General features: G+C 47.3%; 1 protein-coding gene across 2 annotated transcripts in view; it reads left to right on the top strand.

Annotated features, from left to right (window-relative positions):
• PHF12 (PHD finger protein 12) overlaps positions 1-17177 on the top strand; it is a 31196-nt gene extending 14019 nt beyond the window's left edge. The window contains exons 3-15 of one of the 2 annotated variants that reach the window (XM_061363480.1): positions 999-1071; positions 2653-3040; positions 3596-3716; positions 4831-4963; positions 5659-5823; positions 6458-6619; positions 7707-8526; positions 10374-10496; positions 11849-11992; positions 13594-13692; positions 14245-14327; positions 15923-16061; positions 16824-17177. In XM_061363480.1, the coding sequence (XP_061219464.1) occupies positions 999-1071; positions 2653-3040; positions 3596-3716; positions 4831-4963; positions 5659-5823; positions 6458-6619; positions 7707-8526; positions 10374-10496; positions 11849-11992; positions 13594-13692; positions 14245-14327; positions 15923-16061; positions 16824-17158 (2785 nt within the window). In that variant the 3' untranslated portion in view covers positions 17159-17177. The remainder of the gene's footprint in view (positions 1-998; positions 1072-2652; positions 3041-3595; positions 3717-4830; positions 4964-5658; positions 5824-6457; positions 6620-7706; positions 8527-10373; positions 10497-11848; positions 11993-13593; positions 13693-14244; positions 14328-15922; positions 16062-16823) is intronic. The other variant, XM_061363481.1, reaches the window with a different exon arrangement.
• The last annotated feature ends 1047 nt before the right edge of the window (positions 17178-18224 follow it).

Genomic DNA, 18224 nt, shown 5'->3' with positions numbered 1-18224 from the left:
GTTCCAGTCAGTGGGAAATGGAGCTTCTAGGTCCTGTGATAGCGCATCTCTCTGTTGAGTGTTGAGCACAAGGGAGCACTCTTGCTATGCAGCTGTCATCATTCCCCATCAGCAGGCAGAACTTTTAAAAGTATTATGTTAAGCCCCGCTGCATGGTAAGTGCCTGTTTTTCTGACAGCATGTACACTTCTTGTGCAACAGTCAGCACTTTGCTGAAATAACAAATCTTAATGATAAAGAGGTGTTGGAAAGTTCTTGGGCTAGTAGTAGGATCTGTAAGGAAAGTCTCATCTAACATATGCTGCTCTGCTTCTAACTGAGGAGAAGTGTTTCTCAGAATAATCCTCCTTACTCCTTCATGTAAGTTGCTTTGGTTTATTTCTAGCATCCAAATGAGAATGTCATTTTGATGTGATGCAGCTTTTATAGTAAGTACAAATCCATATGAGTAGGATGTATCTTGTGCTTCATAGCCAAGGCAAGCTGTATATGGTGACGCCTTTAAGAGTATTTGGGTTGCCTTAAGATAGAAAGTGGTTTCCACCATTAAGTAAGCATGCCCATGGATGGAGTACATGGGAAGCAGTGCATAGACTTCATGGCAGCTTGTTCAGTTGGACTCATACTGCAAATCCAGGGGATGCAAATGCCTGGATACATGACTGTGCTTGCTGCATGGGAATCTGTAGTCTTACGTGGAGTAATCAAGTTATTTCAGGAGGCATTGGTGTTAGGATGGAGGTGTATGTGTTGCACACAAGCAAATCTTTTTATCTTTGCTATTCAATTCTAAGGCTGTCTTCTAAAACTCTGGAGACGAGATGGGTGTTGTGGAAGGCTGCTTAGAGGTGTCCTCCTAGGTGGATATATGGGGGGACAAAACCAGGGAGCATCTGTTGGGAACAGAACCTGCAGAGCTCCCCTGACTCGGGGCTGGTACCCATGAGGAGAGGCCTTCAGAGATAACAATAAAGCATTGCTTTGTGCTTCTCTTGTAGCAACCCTCCGCTCAGTGAGGAAATGCTGCCTCCGGGGGAATGGATGTGTCACCGCTGCACTGTACGCCGCAAGGTAAAGCCTCTCCTACCAGCCATGATCCCTGCCCTTAACACTGCCTATTCGAAATGTGAACCCAGTGTTTTACAGCTTCCTCCCCTCTTAATATGTACATATGCACCACCAGGGTTACTCTTTGTGCTTGCAGTTGCAAAAGGCTTTGTTAGGAAGAGGCTTAAAGAAAACTAAAGGCTCTCGATGAGACCCTGCTGGTATTTTTAACCTCAGACTAGGAACCAGAACTGAAGTGCCTGACATGTTCTTGTCAGGCTGTGCCTTTTATACTGTTTTCCTTCTCCACACACGTCTGGGAAGGAGGGAGAGCTGAGGCACAGAGGAAATGGGAATGGCTCCCATGGTTGAGGAGGTGAGCTGTCTGCAGGTGAAACAGGAGTCACGTTAATGCAGCTTTGGCACCAGGGCCGTGATGCTGGTTAATGTGTGGGGGTTTGTCTTGAAGTGTGACTGCGCAGCAGTTGCACATCAGCAGAGGGTGAAATCACAGTGAGTTATGATTTCCTGGGCTGTTGAGCAGGACGGGAAGGAGGTGATTGAGCAAGACTGTGGCTTGTCTTTTTTCCTTGATGCTCTTTCTCCAGGAAGCCGTCTTGCACAATGTAAGCATCTTATTGCTGTGCCTACGTCAGGCAGCGTAGCAGAGGGTTTAGAAACTGCACCAAACTATCTAGCAACTGTTCCCTTGAAGTGACACCCAAAACAGATTGGAAGAAAACTGTGGATTCAGCCTTTTGTTCCTCAGTGGGTTGCCTTGTTGTTTCCAGGGTGCTGTTCAGCCATCTGCTAACAGTTAAAATGAAGGTTGCAAGTTGAAATATGATAATAAATATGATAATATAATAAAATAAGTAAAGGGGGGGGGGGGAGAAAACCAATTCCCAACTTCTCAGTTTAAAAAACTGCCTATTAACACACTTTGCTCCTTTTGCAGACCATTTTAGTGATCAAATAGATTGGTTCATCCACACTGGTGATGCTGGAGCAGTGCACAGTTGCCCGTGCTAGGCCATGCATTGTCCCCTCCTGGTGCAAAATGGACCTTGCAGTGATCCCAATGTATTGTTTTCCTCTACTGCAGTTCTCCCTGCCCACCTCATTCAGGATTCCTGTCGTCAAGAGATAGCAGAATGTTGTTTGTATCTTGTGCCTGTGTTCTCAAGCTGATCTTCTTGTTCTGTCATGGGTTTGGATGCACTGACAGGGTTAATAGAGTGCTTTGATAATGAACAGTCCACTGTGGAGTTTCTCAGTGTTGGTTAGCAGAGTAAATAGAGTTGTCTGATTTGCCAGGTATTTAGGCCTAGATGATGTGAAACGTTATCCTGATCAAATATGGCTGTCCTGAAAGGAGAGGGAGATGCTAATTTCCTTCCCCATGCTTGGTTCCCTTCAGCTGTTTCATCATCTGTCTGTTAGCTGCAGACAAACGGGGTTTGCTGAGTTAAGGCTCCACGGGGGAAGTTGTAGTAAGTGGCTTAAGCCTTTTCAGATGCTGTTTGTCTTCGATTGCATATTTGTCAAGGTTGATGTGCTTTGTTTGTGGCCTCCATGATAAGCCTGCCTATTCATGTCGTGCAGAAGCGAGAGCAGAAGAAAGAGCTGGGGCAGGTAAATGGATTGGTGGACAAATCTGGGAAAAGGACCACCTCCCCCACCAGTGACGCAGACCTGTTGGACAGGTCTAGCAGCAGCCTCAGGGCTAATGCGCATGCCAGGATCTTGGAAAGGAGAGCAAGCCGGCCTGGCACTCCCACATCCAATGCCAGCACCGAGACCCCCAACTCAGAGCAGAATGATGTCGATGAGGACATAATTGACGTGGATGATGACTCTGCCATTGCAGAAATGGACTGTGGGCAGCCCCAGCTGAAGCGACCCTTTGAGCTTCTTATTGCTGCTGCCATGGAAAGGAACCCAACGCAGTTCCAGTTGCCGAATGAACTGACCTGCACCACAGCACTTCCAGGTGAGTGATGGCTTGTCCAGTGCTGATGAAGATGTCTGCAGTTGCATCCTGCTGCCATCTTGCCTCTTTCCACTCCTTACTCCTTAGTAGTTGTGGCTCCAGTGGTGCTTGCTGGTGCAGAAGTACCCTTGGTCCTCCTCCAGCTCTCCAACAGTAGGTGGCCTTTCACATGTGAGCTGTGGGGACACTTCTGCTGCATGCTACACTCCATCGGTGTTTGTGATAGATGCTTGCTGTTGCCACCTTGATCTAGATCATCAGTCTGAAGAAATAAATTCCAACTGTCAAAATACTCAATTTTGATTTATGATATGATAATCTAGTAACAAAATAATGCCTTGATGTATGGGATGTCACTGAAATGATTAAGTATAAAATCCACCTCCCTTTAAAGACAGTCTGTGTCACTTAAGGCTAGATTTAGTGGTTGATAAGGATTCCTTAAGCAGCTCTCTTTGCCTTTTCTGTTTGTCTCTGCCCGAGATGATTATGTGCATCTGTCAGAAAGCAAATCGCTATGTGGGTAACCCAAAGCCTGTCAAATTTTACTTTCAGGTACTAGTAAGAGGAGGAGAAAGGAAGAAACCACAGGAAAGAATGTCAAGAAAGCACAACATGAGTTAGACCACAATGGTTTGGTTCCCTTGCCGGTGAAAGTCTGCTTCACATGCAACAGGTACTCAACTCTTCCAGGGAGGCTGTTGGGTGTAGCTACACCCTTCACAGGAGCAAAGTTCTCAATGGAAAACCACAGATGACCTGTTCCCTTTCCCATTCTCCTTCATTACCTGCTTCCAATCCTCTAAACAAACAGTGGAATAATCATCTTTGCTAACTAACAGATGTTTAACCATGGCAAGGGGAGGTGTGGCTCCTGCAGCCTTGTGTGGCTGTAAAAGGCTTTCAGATGTAGCCTGAAGAGCGTGAGTTTGTCTTGGGTATTTTTCTACTTTCTGAAGTGATGATGGTGTCGAATACAGAGGTATTTGTATATGGTTTGTGTGTGAGGAGGTGACCTTTAGGAAACAGGAGTCTGCTGAGAGAGATATAAGCCCAAGGCAAATAGGAATACTGTGCTGAAATAGTAAATCTGAAAACCAGTACAAAACACGGCTGGTTTTTATAACTGCAGGAAAAAAGACACCCAATTGTCTCCCAGTGCAAAATGTGAGTGAAACCAAGAAGCTTTAGTTCAGGACCCCAGTCAGTGAGTCTCTGGAAGTGAGCTGGAGACTCAGGTGGGGTTTTGTGGGGAGCAGCTGGTGACTTTGTCATAGGGTGAGGACTTTAAACCCTGGGGAATGAGATGCAGCTTTTTGGAGTGTGAGGCCTGTTCTGAGAACATCTTGTTGAAGTAAATGTCCCAGCTTCACACATGATTCATCTGAGTGGAAAAAAAAGGCAATGACCTAAACCTGAGATTTCCTTTTGATCTCTGAATTTTGCTCTAAATGAAGCCACTCAGAACTGACAGACAAGGTCAACCTGAAAAGTTGCTGATGTGAACCTGAGAGGTACTTGCAGCTTTCCAGCACCAGCATCTCTTCCTGCCACGGGACCTGTTCTGCTATGAGAAACCCTCATGTGTGTGGGCAAGTCCTTTTGCCTTCAGTGGGTCTTGCAGGAGGTCCACAATGATCAAGTTACAAATCAGAAGCCTAATTTTAGTTGCATGTAACAGAGTATAGGGGAATTGGTGGGGAAAGAGAAGCTCAAGTGGTTAGCCAAGCTTGCCTGTGTGTTCAGTTTATATTCTGTATGGGAAATAAGGCACGGTTTTGTCTTTGCAGGAGTTGCAGAGTGGCACCTCTCATTCAGTGTGATTATTGCCCACTCCTGTTCCACATGGATTGTCTGGAGCCACCGCTTACTGCCATGCCTCTGGGTAGATGGATGTGCCCAAATCACATAGAACATGTGGTGGTAAGCAAGGACTATGATTGCAGTATGGTAACCGGATGCTGGAGTGGAACCTGGCAGGTCCATTTAAAGGACAAAGTACAACAAATGTAAAGCAGCTTCTGAGCTCTTATTGCTCCCTGTAACGCTTGTAAAGCTCCTGCTGCAAGCAGCACACTCTCCAGAGGAATATGATGCTGCTATCTGCAATAAAATGTAAAGATGGGGAAACTCCTTCCTGTAACTGATGCTGACAGCTCAGACTGCGGCTCACTGACAGCGTGTCTAGTTTCCAGACTGGACTCCTTAAGATCTAGATGAGCTTTCCAGAACAGTGATACAAAGCAGCACAGTGCTACAAATAGGGGAAGTAATTCTTTGCATGCTTAACCCAAAAAAGCTTTCATTCCAATTGGGAGTTCTCATTTGTGGAAAAGCAGTGTGCTTGAGACTTAAATAGTCAGGAAACAGGGGGCTGAAACAAAGGGCTTGTGCCCAGACAGACTGCTTCTGAGAGCATTGGTGCTGCTTAGTAGGCCTCTAAATGCTTTTGTATTCATCTCCAGCAATGTGCCCTTTAACAGAAATGGTTAGTGCTGCAGGAAACAAATAGTCTAAAGCTGAGCTGATGCCAGTGCTACGAGGCGGTATGAAAGTCTTAGGGTACAGTAGAGTGACCTGCAGATCCCTAACTCCTGTGGCATTATCTGATCACCCAGCTGAACCAGAAGAACTTGACCCTGAGTAATCGGTGCCGAGTATTTGACCGGTTCCAGGACACCATATCTCAGCACGTTGTCAAGGTGGATTTCTTAAACCGAATCCATAAGAAACATCCTCCGAATCGCAGAGTCCTTCAGTCAGGAAAGAGGAAAGGGTTGAAGGTACGTGTAAACAAGTAGGTGTTGGTGAAAATCCCTGTGTGTGTATTCCAGTTTGGAAGGGAAGCCGGCACGCCCTGCAGGGATAACCTTCGGGGCAGGAGGAAGAGGGTGGGGTGTGGATGGAGGCGTTGGTGAGAGGTCTGGGAGTCAGCAGTCACTTGGAATTGAAGAACCTCGTTCTGCTGCCAGCCCTAAGGCTCAGCTATTACAACTAAGCCTTTAAATCTAGCACAAGCATCAAAAGTGCAACACACAGGGTCCTGAAGGTGACCCTACCGTCAGAAGTGGGGCTGCTGCATTAAACCTCAAAGAGGATTTGTTGCCAGAACACCTGAAAAATGCCATCCAGGTTTCCCTTCTTCTGTGGCCTTTTTTTTGGCGTGACTTCTCTTCTGCTGTAGCCACCATGTTGTGCTGAAGTCATGCCTGACCTAGGGGAATAAAAGCTATTAATTTCAGCATGGCTGCATCAATTTGAAGTGCTCAGTCCTTGAAACAGCTAATGTATTGTCTGCAGGGTTCCTTTGGGTCAGGAAGCAGGGAAGACGAAGCAGAGTGGTGGTTAGGCACTTTGTTTAACTAGTCATTCTTGAGTAATTGTTCTCATGTGTGATCTTCTTTCTCCACAATGTAGGTTCCTGATGCTATAAAGTCCCAATACCGGCTTCCACCCCCGTTACTTGCGCCTGCAGCAATTAGAGATGGCGAGCTGATCTGTAACGGGATCCCTGAGGAACCCTTGCAGAAGCACCTTTTGAACACTGAGCACTTAGCCAGCCAGACAGAACAACAGGAGGTAAATGAAGTCAAATGTTTGGACTCTGTGTCTGTAGTTTCTTTGGTACAAAGATCCTCTTCCATTTCAGTCATGATCAGAGCAGTTGTCTAGGAAACCAGTCTCAAAATCATGTCTGAAGGTGATAGCTTGTCTTGTCTCTGACACCCTTGCCCATTAAAACTTCATTTTGGCTTTCCAGGTGAAATGTAAAACTCCTCACTTGACACTTCAGGGAAGTGGTGAAATAGGCTCCTGGCTTTAAGAGTGGAGTCGAGGGCTTTCTCTCTAGATGTCATCTTTATTTCCTAGCTGAGGGAGGAATACTTTCCACTTTGATTATGTTAGGCTGCTCTCTGACACGTTTATTTGTACGTTAACATCACGTTTCTGGCCTGCTCTTTATTGCTGAGAGAATTGGACTTTTAAGCCAAGGTCAAGTGAGTGTTTAAACCCTGTGTGAAACTTCTTGCCAGATTCTGCAGCACGAAGGCATGTTGCTTTGCAGTCAGTGGTGTCATCCTGTCCTGTTAGTTCAGGAAGGGTGCTTCTATGTGGCAGGTGTATATTCACCACGCACCTTAAAACTAGGAATACATCTTTTGGTCTTCCTCTACCTTGTGAAAAGGAAAGGTGCTCTCCACCCCAGCTTTGGTGGGTGACTCCCAGTAACGTGAGGTAAATCAGTTGATCTTTCCAGCATGCTACAGAGAAAGCTGAAGGATTGTGTTTGGATAGAAGCCCGGATCAGTGAAAGATGTGTTTGTAACCAGCTGAAGAGTTGCAACACAAGTGAAGAGGGGAAGGAGGAGTTTGGGGCTGAGGAAGCCCGTCTGCTGCCTTCTCCCTCCTTTCATCTCAGCTCCCCTCTGTCCTGGAGATACACACTGCGTAACTTTGAGTGTGCGTTTGTGCCTCTGGACAGAGCTTCCTCCTGATCCTAGATGAGCATCAAAGCAGATGCTGTAGTGCCAGGCTGCATCCGAGCGCTCAGCAGCACAGTGAGGCAGCTGGATCTCTTTGAGCTGGGTGAACTGTGGAGTAGCTGTTGAGGTTTGGAGCACCGTTTGCCCGTGGAGCTAACCTGTGCTTTTTTCCTTCCTCCCAGTGGCTCTGTAGTGTTGTTGCGCTCCAGTGCAGCATATTGAAACATTTATCTGCTAAGCAGATGACTTCTCTTTGGGACTCTGAACAAACAGAGAAGGCTGATATTAAGCCTGTTATCGTGGCAGATGGCTCACTCGCCAACCCTTACCAGGCAGCTGACAAGGCACCCACACCTTCCCTCTATTCCATGTCATCCTGCACCTCAGGGATTACCACCCAGAATTCCTTGAGCTCCTCACAATCCCAGCAGACTTTGTCACAGGAAGATGTCAACTGCAGCTCTTGTATAGATAAATCCAAGAAGGTTTCTTCTTGTGGGACTTCCAACGGGCCGACAGCCTCTGACATTAAAGTCAACGGTCCTCATTTCTATGGCGTTGCGTCCGAATCTTCAGCACAGTTGACTGACTCCCAGAGGCTGGTGGGGTCTGGTAACACAATCCCTGGTTTGTCCCATCGGCAAACGTGGCCTCGGCCCCTCACACCCCCAGCGAGCTGTGGACTTGTGAATCACACCATTGGAACCATTGTCAAAACGGAGAACGTAGCAGGACCTGTTTCTTGTGCACAAAGGGGTTCTGTGCCCGTCACAAGTATGCCTACATCCATATCAAGCTCCTGTGCCAGCCTGGAGACCACCAGCACTTTGCAAAGGAAGAATGTGCAGGCACAGCTAGGGCCGCCGCTGACGGCAGACCTGCGGTCCATGGGCTCCCCTCTGAGTGCCACCAGGGCTCTCACCCCGCCGCAGGCTGCAGCAGGAGATGGGATCTCTGCTGTTGGGGCCACAAACCGATTCTGTTCACCAGCACCACCTTCAGGTACGTGCTAAAGAGCTGGTCTTGGCCCCCCCGAGGCTGAGAAAGTGTTCAGGCTCAGTGTTACTCTGAGCCTCAAGGCTGTAGCGGTCTGCCTGTGTTTAACTGGGAATTGTGCTTTCTGTGGAGAGCTGGGAGAAGTTTGTCCCCTCTCTCTTGGCTCCCTTCATGGAAGCCACAGGGTGTGAATTTGCTGCCTGCATGTACCTGAGAAGCAGGAGAGCAGATTAGTTTCATTCTGGAAAGCAATAGTTTTAAATCAGTTGGCTGCTGTGTCTAATGGTGCTTTAAAGCACTAGTTGCAAGGCAGTTCTCGCAGGATAATTCTGATCCTGGGATTTGTGTACACAGTAATGGTTCTGTCCCCTAGCACGGATGTGTTTGAAGTCTTTAGCTGCACAGCCTTGGTGTTAGAGAAAGATGGACTTCAGAAGCTGTAGTCTGCTTAGTATCTGTTAGTGTGTTACAGGGAAGTTACGGACTTGGCTATACAATCTCTGTCCCAGGTTGTACCCAAAACCCTTGCTGTTAAAGTGCATATACCCATTCTTCAGTGTAACAACATAAAGTCCGAGCTGCTGATAGCTGTTGAAGTTAGAATAACTGCCCATGGCTCAAACTTGGCTTTGAGAGACCTCTGCTATGTCTCTTGCAGTTCCCAGCTGCTCAGTGGCAGGCCTGCATGCAGCGCTTAGATCTGAGCGAGCAGCAGAGGCAACAGCTTTTTATCCTTATAATTCCTCAATGAGTAACTTTGGAGCTTCACCTCGTGTTTGGAAGCAGTTCCCAGAGTCCTTGGCCTCCTTGCTTATTGCTGAACAAACTTGGTTGCTCTGAGGCTGCTAGGTTGACCATGCCCTGCTTAGAAATGCAACACTGGGAGAAGCTTTGGCAGTGGAAATGAGCCCACACTATAGGAAACTTCTTGCTTTGTGGTTTGAAGAGCGCTGCAAACCCTACATAATTTTGCAGTTACTTAAGATGTTAATTAATTGCCTTTGCTGCAGTCTACAAAATGCAGATTAAACCATTCTTTTGGTGCAGTGTCTCTCGGGAGAGGTGTAAATATTTAGATTTCCCCATTTAACACGATGTACATATATAGATTTACAACAGATCTTAAATTAGACTGTGCAGATTTTGTTGCTGAGTACAAAAATACAAATCATTCATGACCTTTTTTTGTTGTTGTTGCCATAAATTTCAGGCTTATAGTAGCTCTGAGCAAAGCAGTTCAAGCAGATCTGGTATCAACAACGCATTTAAGGGATTTTGTTTGCAGGCACTTGCTGTTGTCTCTTTCAGCTGTGTGGCCAATGCCAAAGCAGGAGGGGTTTATTTTGCATATAATAAAACCTGCTTTTAGCTATCACCTTATTACTGGACAGTGAAGTACAGCCCTTGATAATCGTGCAGGAATAAGAATGGGGCTGTTTGTACCTTTTAGGCATGTTCAGACCTAGACAAGCTCCTTGGCAAATGTCCCTGGGTTTAGTTAGCTTTTCCAGCTCCTGGGGGTTTGGTGCTCACCTTCCCAGTCTCTGTAGGACATCATTTACAGTCTGTCGTTGCTTCTAACGGGGTAGGAGCTTAAATGTATAGGTCCAGAATTCCTCTGGCAGCAGGATGTGGGAGGCAGGAGCTGGCAGTTGGCTCTGTGTTGGAGGCACACACGAGTCCTGTGAGCAGAGCAAAGCTAATGGCCTCTAATTCAGGCCATTTTCAGAGCATGACTATGAGCAAAATTAGTCATTCTGAGCAGCTTGAAAGGGAAGTGCAGCCTGAGGGCTGGGTGCATGTCTCACGAACGTCACAGTGACATATCTTCTCTACACCATCTCTCTCTGTAGATGGTAAGGTCAGTCCCAGCACCTTATCCATAGGAAGCGCTTTAACTCTACCCTCATCACTCACTTCAAACTCTGCAGCTATGTTGGACCTCACCAGTTCCCTGAAGGCATTTATGGATGGCGGTGAGTATTCAGTTTGTTATCAGTATCTGTTTGTTTGTTTCCCTACAGCATTCTGTCTCTCCTTAAGGAAAAGGATCCAGAGATAAAGAAGGGTTGCAGTCAGGTGAGGGTGGAGCTGGGTATACATTACCTTAAATATGTCACATGCTTCCCTACTTGTAGTGTTGCCAAGGCAGCGAGGCCAATGAAGTGTTTCTGCCTGGAGCTTTTCTGGGGAATGATCACAAAGCTATTGCATGGGCAGCTTTCCAGGTGGAATTCACATGCACAGACCTGCAGCCCTGCCATGTTGTGGTGCTCTCTGCAATCCAGAGCTGCTCCTGGCTGGTGGAAAGTCCAGTAACAATAGGTCTTCCAGTTGAGCACTCACCTGAGTGGTGATGCTCTGATCGGTCAGTTAATGTTCTGATTTATTTCTGCTTCTGTCAGGCTTCCAGACTGGCCTGCTTTATATTTTCCCTTTGTTGCACTTGGCAAGAAATGCTAAACCTTAGTGGAGTGACTCCAGGAGGAGATTGATGAACAGCAATTGTCAGTAGCATAGGGAGGCTGCTGCCAGAGACAACTTCTGCGTCTGAAGAACAGCCTTTCTGGCATTGCCAGTGTTGACCCTCTTTTCTTGGGTGAACCTCAGCTCCTCATCCTGCCCCAGCTACCTCTTTGCCACCAGGAAAGGCTGTTAAGGTTCTCCTTCTTCTGCTTGCCATTTTACCCATTGTTGATGTGGAGAAAGCTCTTGGAAAGAAGAGGTTAGCCAGCCTGCTTGCTGCTAGAAAGCAGACCTCTGTAGGGCTTTGCAAATATCAATACTTCAAAGCTGTCAGCCACAGATCTGGTTTAAAGTTCAATAATACTGTCTGAATTGCCCTGTTTGGTTTAACTGACCCTGCTATGAAAGCCCGTGGCTCAAGAATGAGCCTGTAGCAGCTTCAAAGGTGGCTACACCTTTCCTCTGTAACATAGGGTTACACTTTCTAACTAGATAATGGAGCTTCCCAAGAAGGACCCAACCTGCTGCCTGAAGGGGCACAGTGCCCACCTCTGCAGATCCACTGGTTCTGAGCCAGACCAGCAGGTTGTCAGCTTTGTCAGCCCTTGTTCCCCTAAACTTCTGCTTGCAGCCTCAGTTGTAGCTCTCTGGCCATGGTTAGTGCTCTCCTTGCACACTGCTCACAGGAGATGATATGAAGTAATACATCAGCTCCATGTAAGAGTCTTGATACTGCAGAATTTGTCAAGTCTTTGCTGTTGAAGCAAACGGCACGTTTGAAAGTGGGACACTTAAATCCACTGCAGCTCAGATTGCACCCTTTCCATGAATAACTTACTAATTGCTTTTTGTTTATTAACAGAGATTGAGATAAATATGCTGGATGAGCAGCTGATCAAGTTTCTGGCCTTGCAGAGAATACATCAGCTTTTTCCTTCCAAAGCTCAGTCTCTAGCGAGCAGTGTCAGTTCCCATCAGCAATCTCCTGTAGGAAACCACATTGAAGGTAAGAGCAGCCCTAGAATAGTTGGTTGATGTTGAGCCATAGCTTTTTGGCACTCCCATGCTTATCCATTGAAGGCGATCTTCTCTTGTCTTCTGGTATCTGTCTGATGCTGCCTTTCATGTTTCTTTCCTCTCATCCCCCCACTCTGGACATCCACTGGCCAGAAACTACTTCAGGTCCCTCTGTTTGATTATTTACAGACTATGGCAATGGAAATGCCTTCAGTAACTCCTGATTTTCTGCTGGAAATCTTTAGTGAAGTTGTATTTCCTTCATCTTACACTTAACAATGGGAAGGTTCAGCTGCTTGCTTTTTTGTCCTCACCTTTGATATGGGCAAGAGAAATATATGAATTCCTGCTCCCTCTTTCTGGAGAAGTTGCTTGTGAGACAAACACAAACAGGAGGATCTGAGGCACACAGTATATGTGCTGTCATTGCTGTGCAGGATATCGCTGTCAAGCTTGAAACACTAAATGCAACTAATGCAAATAGTAGAAAACAACTTGCTCCTCTGTTGGAAATCTCCAGATTCCCGAGTTCAGCAGTGGCTTTGTTTATGGGCACTGGTATCAGCATGCTAACACCTAAAGCTGCAGGGTGAACTGGCTTCTGTTCCCAGTCAGTTTAATCTGTTTCCAAGCACTAACTGGACAGCCTTGTTGTGGAAGCTGTTGCCTGCTCCCTCTCTGCTAGGCCTGGGGGTAAATATCCAAGATAAGATCTTTGGAAGTCTGCTACCAGTCAGTAACCTCTGAAACTCTGCTTGCCTGCTCTGCTGCTGTAGCATCACAGCATTCTCTAAATGCTTTGTCAGTCTTCTTTTGAACGCTGTTGTAGGACAGCAGCTGTGCTATGAGCTGTGTTCCTGTGCTGCTCCTAACACATACGGTCTGGAAATTCTTCAGCAGTCTTAACCCATCACCCTTTTGGGGCAGGAATGCTTAGAATTGCTGATGAAGTATTTGATACAAGGCCTTTAGTGAGCCCCATTGAGCCAGCAGACCCAGACAGCTCAAAGGACTTGTGCAGGGCAGAGGTGGGGATCTGCATACTGCAGCTTCATTGAGTGCTGCTTGTCCAGTGATGCCACTCAGTGTGGCCAGTGTCCTTGATGTAGGTGGCTCTGGAAACAATCTCTCATAACCCTCATGTTCTGTTCTTTGATTTCATACTCTTGGTCTAAAACTGCTATGCAGATGCGGCATCAGGAGAGGCCTAAACTCCATGGGGTTTTTGGTGTCAAAGTGACACTTAAGGCTCAGCTCTTTCATTATCCAAAGTGGAAGAGATTGAGAAAGAAACTAGTGGTAGGAAGCTGGTGTCTTCCTCACTGAGGCTCCATTGTGCACACTCAGTATTAACATTCCCCTGCTGCATGGCTTGTGTGGGTGATGGGAGAGAGCAGTTTTCTCTGGTGCCTGGCAAAGAGATGTTTAATGCACAAACATTCCTAGAGGGTTGGGAGCTGAGGGTTAGGACAAAGCTGACTGCATCCTCTTTAGGATATGTGCTTTTTGGAGAGTCTAGCACTGGGGACTGGGCTTAAGCAGCCTGTGTGGCTGATAACATTGTTCAAGTGATTTCTTCTTATCTTGCAGCGCAAAGAAAGGAAGTGCAAGCACGGGCAGTGTTCTATCCCCTCATGGGCTTGGGGGGTGCAGTCAACATGTGCTATCGAACCCTCTACATTGGGACAGGTGAGTAGCTTTTCCCTGGCCTGACCATGCAGAATCAGGGTGGTTCTCCCTGACCTCTCCCTAAGTGTTTGCCAAGTGGGTGTAGAAGGAAACAGACCCATTCTGGACACTGGGATTCTTCGTTACCAGGAAACATGGAAATATTCCCCATCCACTTGAACGTTCGTGGGGTTGCACCTTTGTAAGCTGGCTGGTATCAGAGGGTGGTTCTCCGGGAGATGTAATGCCTGACTGATGCAGAGAAGAGCTTATGGTTTGCTTGCAGGTTTCATGGGTTTGCCTACATTCTTGTAGTGCTCTGGATAGACCCAAGAGCTGAAATGCTCTTCAACCTCCCTGGAGCTGCTAGCCTTCCCCTTCCCCCACTGAAACTTTGTTCTGTGGCTTATCGAGGCATTATTCATGCAGTCCTGGGAGCTCAGACAAAGGCAGTTGCTCCCCTGTTGTTTTGCTAATTGAAGTTTAATTCTGTCTGTTGTTCTCTGCTGCCTGACAGTTTTTTTTCCCTGCCTCTGGAATGAACTGAGTCTGTTTTGTCCTTCCCATTGACAGGAGCTGATATGGATGTGTGCCTTACAAGCTATGGTCACTGTAACTACGTGTCTGGCAAACATGCCTGCATATTCTACGATGAGGTGAGTGCTTGGGTGTTGGTTGGTTTGGGGGGGTTATTACTGGGCATGCACAGCAGTGGGAGAGCTGGAGATGCAGGCAGCAGGTTGCCTTTGTGTGGGGCTGCTTTGTGGACTACAGAGTAAAGAGCCAGGGCTGTGAATGGTTTCACTCCAGCGAAGGCTGCGTCAGCGTTTTCTGTCAAACCCTTTTCTGAAGCCCAGAGCTCTGCCAGCGTGATTCCTCTGAGCTAACTGCTTGTGGACAAAGCCTGACCACAAGTAAGCACTGTCACTGCTTGGTGGCCAGGGAAAGAAAAAGTCATGGAAATGGTTTGATGCTTTTTGATCCAACTGCGTTGTCGACATCAGAGCTCAGCTAGAACGAGGCAGGGAACTCCTCCCAGCCCCTGCTTTCAGGTGTGGCAGTGCTGCTGAGCGATCATGCCATCTGCAGTACTCTCTAAGTTCTTTATGGAACTGAATTTCAGTTACGCTCTCACCATTAAACGGAGGTCTACAGTTGCTCCTTGACTACAGGCCTGAGATTAGGTTGTTCTTGAAGTAAACAGGCTGGTGGGGCTGCCAATAAAAGCGCTGCTGGAGATGTCTCTTAGCATGGAAACAGTCTTTGAAGCAAGATAGAGTCTTTTATATCACCATTAGTCAAACAGTTACTGAGCAGCATCCAGGATTAACCCACAGCCAGCTTTGGCCATTCCTCCAGTGCACTACAAGTTACAGTAATGGGATCCAGACCTTAAATCTGTGTTGAAGCATCTCCTCACAGTGGTCAGTCCTAAATCAGGCTCTAGGCACTGAACTTCTTCCATGCTCCAGCAGGCCTCCTATGGCTGTGGTTGCTCTAGAAGGAGAATTTTCCTTTCCTTAGCTCTGTTTGCTGTTTCTGCTTCTGCCCATTGGCAGCTCATGCTTGCCCTTGGTCGCTGCAGCTTAACAGGTTACTTGAAAACTCGCTCTCCTGAGCTTTTGTAACTTATTCAAGCTCTGTAGCCCCTGGGGGACAAGGTTTTCAGCCCTCATACGGTTCCTGTGAGCTAACCTGAAACCTCCTCCGCTCTGTCAACATCCTCTGCAAAGCTCAGTTGAGCGTGACGCTGCTGGTGTAATGCTGCGTGGCAGGGTAATGGCTCCTGGCGGTTCAGACTGCCTCTGTCTTGCAGCTGCTGCAGCACGCTGCCATCCCTCTTGCCATCTTGTGTCTGCTTTCCAAAGTGCATCTCCTCCCTGCTTAGGCACAGGGCTCAGGCCAAGCTTGCATTTAGTGCGCTCGCTTTGGGAGAACCAGCTTGCAGCCCTGCTTCCCGAAGATCTGTTGGTCCAAGTGCAGTGGAAGACTCACTTCTCTTCAAAGCTGCTCTGGCTTTGCTTCCCTGTGGAGACCCAGCTCTTGCTGGAAAGCTGTTCTGTCAGCATGAGCCATTCACGAGGGTCGGGTTGGTGGTCTATGAAGCTGGAGGGTATTTTAACTGCTCTTATGTAACCACCACCAGCAGGAGGGAGAGAGGGGTTGTATTTCAGTGCTCTAGAAGGGTCCAGGGGCAGACGCCTTTCTGACTTGATGTCTTGCTTCCCACTTCCTCCCCTTTTCTTTTCAGAATACGAAACATTATGAGCTGTTGAACTACAGTGAGCATGGGACGACCGTGGACAACGTTCTGTATTCGTGTGACTTCTCGGAGAAGATGACTCCCACTCCTCCCAGCAGTATTGTTGCCAAAGTGCAGAGTGTGATAAGTGAGTGTTGAGACAGCACCAGCCCCATGTACCATCACAGGGAGCTGTCAGAAGGGGATGGGAGGAGGTATAGATCGATTCCTTGGTGATGGCCCTTCTTCTGCAGCAGCTGGTGCACCCCTTGCAAGAATCATGGAATGGTTTGGGTTGAAGGGACCTTAAAGCTCACCCAGTTCCAACCCCTGCCACGGGCAGGGACCCCTTCCACTGGAGCAGCTTGCTCCAAGCCCCTGTGTCCAACCTGGCCTTGAGCACTGCCAGGGATGGGGCAGCCCCAACTTCTTTGTGAAGGGGGAGCTTCTCCATTGGCTTTCAGCCTGGGTTGCACAAGTCCTTCCCCTGCAGCTTGGGCAGTGCCCAGTGCTCTGCTCTAAACCCTGCTCCTGCCTCCAGTGACAGTTACACTGCACTGAGGTCCCTGCCTGACATCAGCTCTGGTTCGGAGCTGGACCAGTGGCTTTCCCCCACATCTTCCCCTTCCAGGCTGTGAGTAAGCGATCTGGGCCGTGCTATGGGCATCCCATCTCCACATGGCCTGCTCCTGCTTTCCACCTTATGAGCTCCCTCTTGTTTTGGCTGTTAAAGGAGATGTGTAAATGCCTTTACCTCTTTGGGCTGCGGGGAGATTCCACTCCCTACAGAGGACTGAAACACCTCATTGCTGGAGGATCTTACCCAAAGCACCTCAGCAGTAGGCCTGTTGCTGAAAACAAGCTGCCACAACCCACCCAAACTTCACACGTTATCACTTTCCTTTTCCAGAGCGACATAAAAGCAGAAAACAAGAAGAGGAGCCGCATGAAGAAGCTGCTGTGATGAGTTCCCAGGCACAAGGACAGCATAGGAAACCCTGTAACTGCAAAGCCAGCAGCTCCAGCTTAATAGGGGGCAGCGGGGCTGGCTGGGAGGGGACAGCACTGCTCCACCACGGCAGTTACATCAAACTGGGCTGCCTGCAGTTTGTTTTCAGCATCACTGAATTTGCGACCAAACAGCCCAAGGGGGACACTGCCTTAGTACAAGACATGGACTTGGAGGAGAAGCTTTCTCTGAAACCCCACCAGGTGCCCGTGCTGCGGTCCAACTCCGTTCCCTAGGAATTTTTTTTTAGGAAGAGACCTTTTGGAATAAAGGAAACTAAAAAAAAAACACCTTCAGACTGTTGCAATGCAAAACTGTACAAAACCAAGGTAGGATTTTTGTGTGTCGGCCCAGAGACTGTTCACACGCCGTTTGCATGAAATGAAGAACGTTTTAACTTTTTTTAATTTTAATGATTTTTGGTTTTTTTTTTTCATTTTTTGCTCAAGTTTTAGGGGCATTTGCACATATATTTGTACTATACATTTCATTTTAAAAAGGAAAACTGCAGCGAGAGCAGGACGTGTCAGAGCGAGGGGCGACCGCTGTCTGACTCGAGGACTCTCCCTGACAGATAGTTCCCATGCAGTTGTAAAATAATCAGAAACTTGTTCTATTTTGTGCCAGTGACAATAGTTTTATATTAAAAAAAAAGAGAAATACAGTTTTCATACAGCAAATCTATACAATATCATTGTTTTATTTAATGTAAAGAAGCGCTCTTCTTCTTCCCACAGTTATTTTCTTTCTCCCATCCCTCCCTGCTATGGTTGCACTACAAGTAGCTACTGTGTATTACGGGCAGTGAGAAATGAGTTCTTTTCCTGGTGTCCATCCGAATTTTTCTTTCAGACAAAGGAAAAGCGTTGGGATTCTGTGTAAATACATCAGTGATGGCATTTTTTTCAATGTTTTAAAGCTGTGTACAGTGCTACATGTGGTATGACGTTCCTCAAATTGTCTATTGTAGCAGCTCGTTTGTCGTAACCTGTCTGTCTCCTTTTTTGTTTCTATGCCACCTCCCCGCAGAACAGCTTAGTTCCACTGTACATAGTAATTGTAACGTTTTAGACTTTACAGAAAACTTTCCTGTATTCTGTATATAAAAAAAGAAATACTTCACATTCTGTTTTCTTGACTGTCTTGTCTTTAACTCTTGTCCCCACGACGTGGAGCTTGCTGAGCACGGAAGAGCTGCGGGAAGGATGGATGGAGGCATGGCAAAGGCGTGGTGGTCCAGGAGGGATGGAGGGGGATAGGATGGTTTTGAAGGGCACTAAGTTGGTCCAGTCCAATGGGGTA

The sequence above is a fragment of the Neopsephotus bourkii genome, unplaced genomic scaffold (assembly GCF_033783945.1).
Source record: "Neopsephotus bourkii isolate Nb327-2 ecotype Australia unplaced genomic scaffold, CSIRO-AGI_Nbou_v1 NB_1154, whole genome shotgun sequence".
Classification (NCBI taxonomy): domain Eukaryota; kingdom Metazoa; phylum Chordata; class Aves; order Psittaciformes; family Psittacidae; genus Neopsephotus; species Neopsephotus bourkii.
Note: the sequence above shows the minus strand (reverse complement) of the source record. Positions and strands in the feature narration are given on the sequence as shown.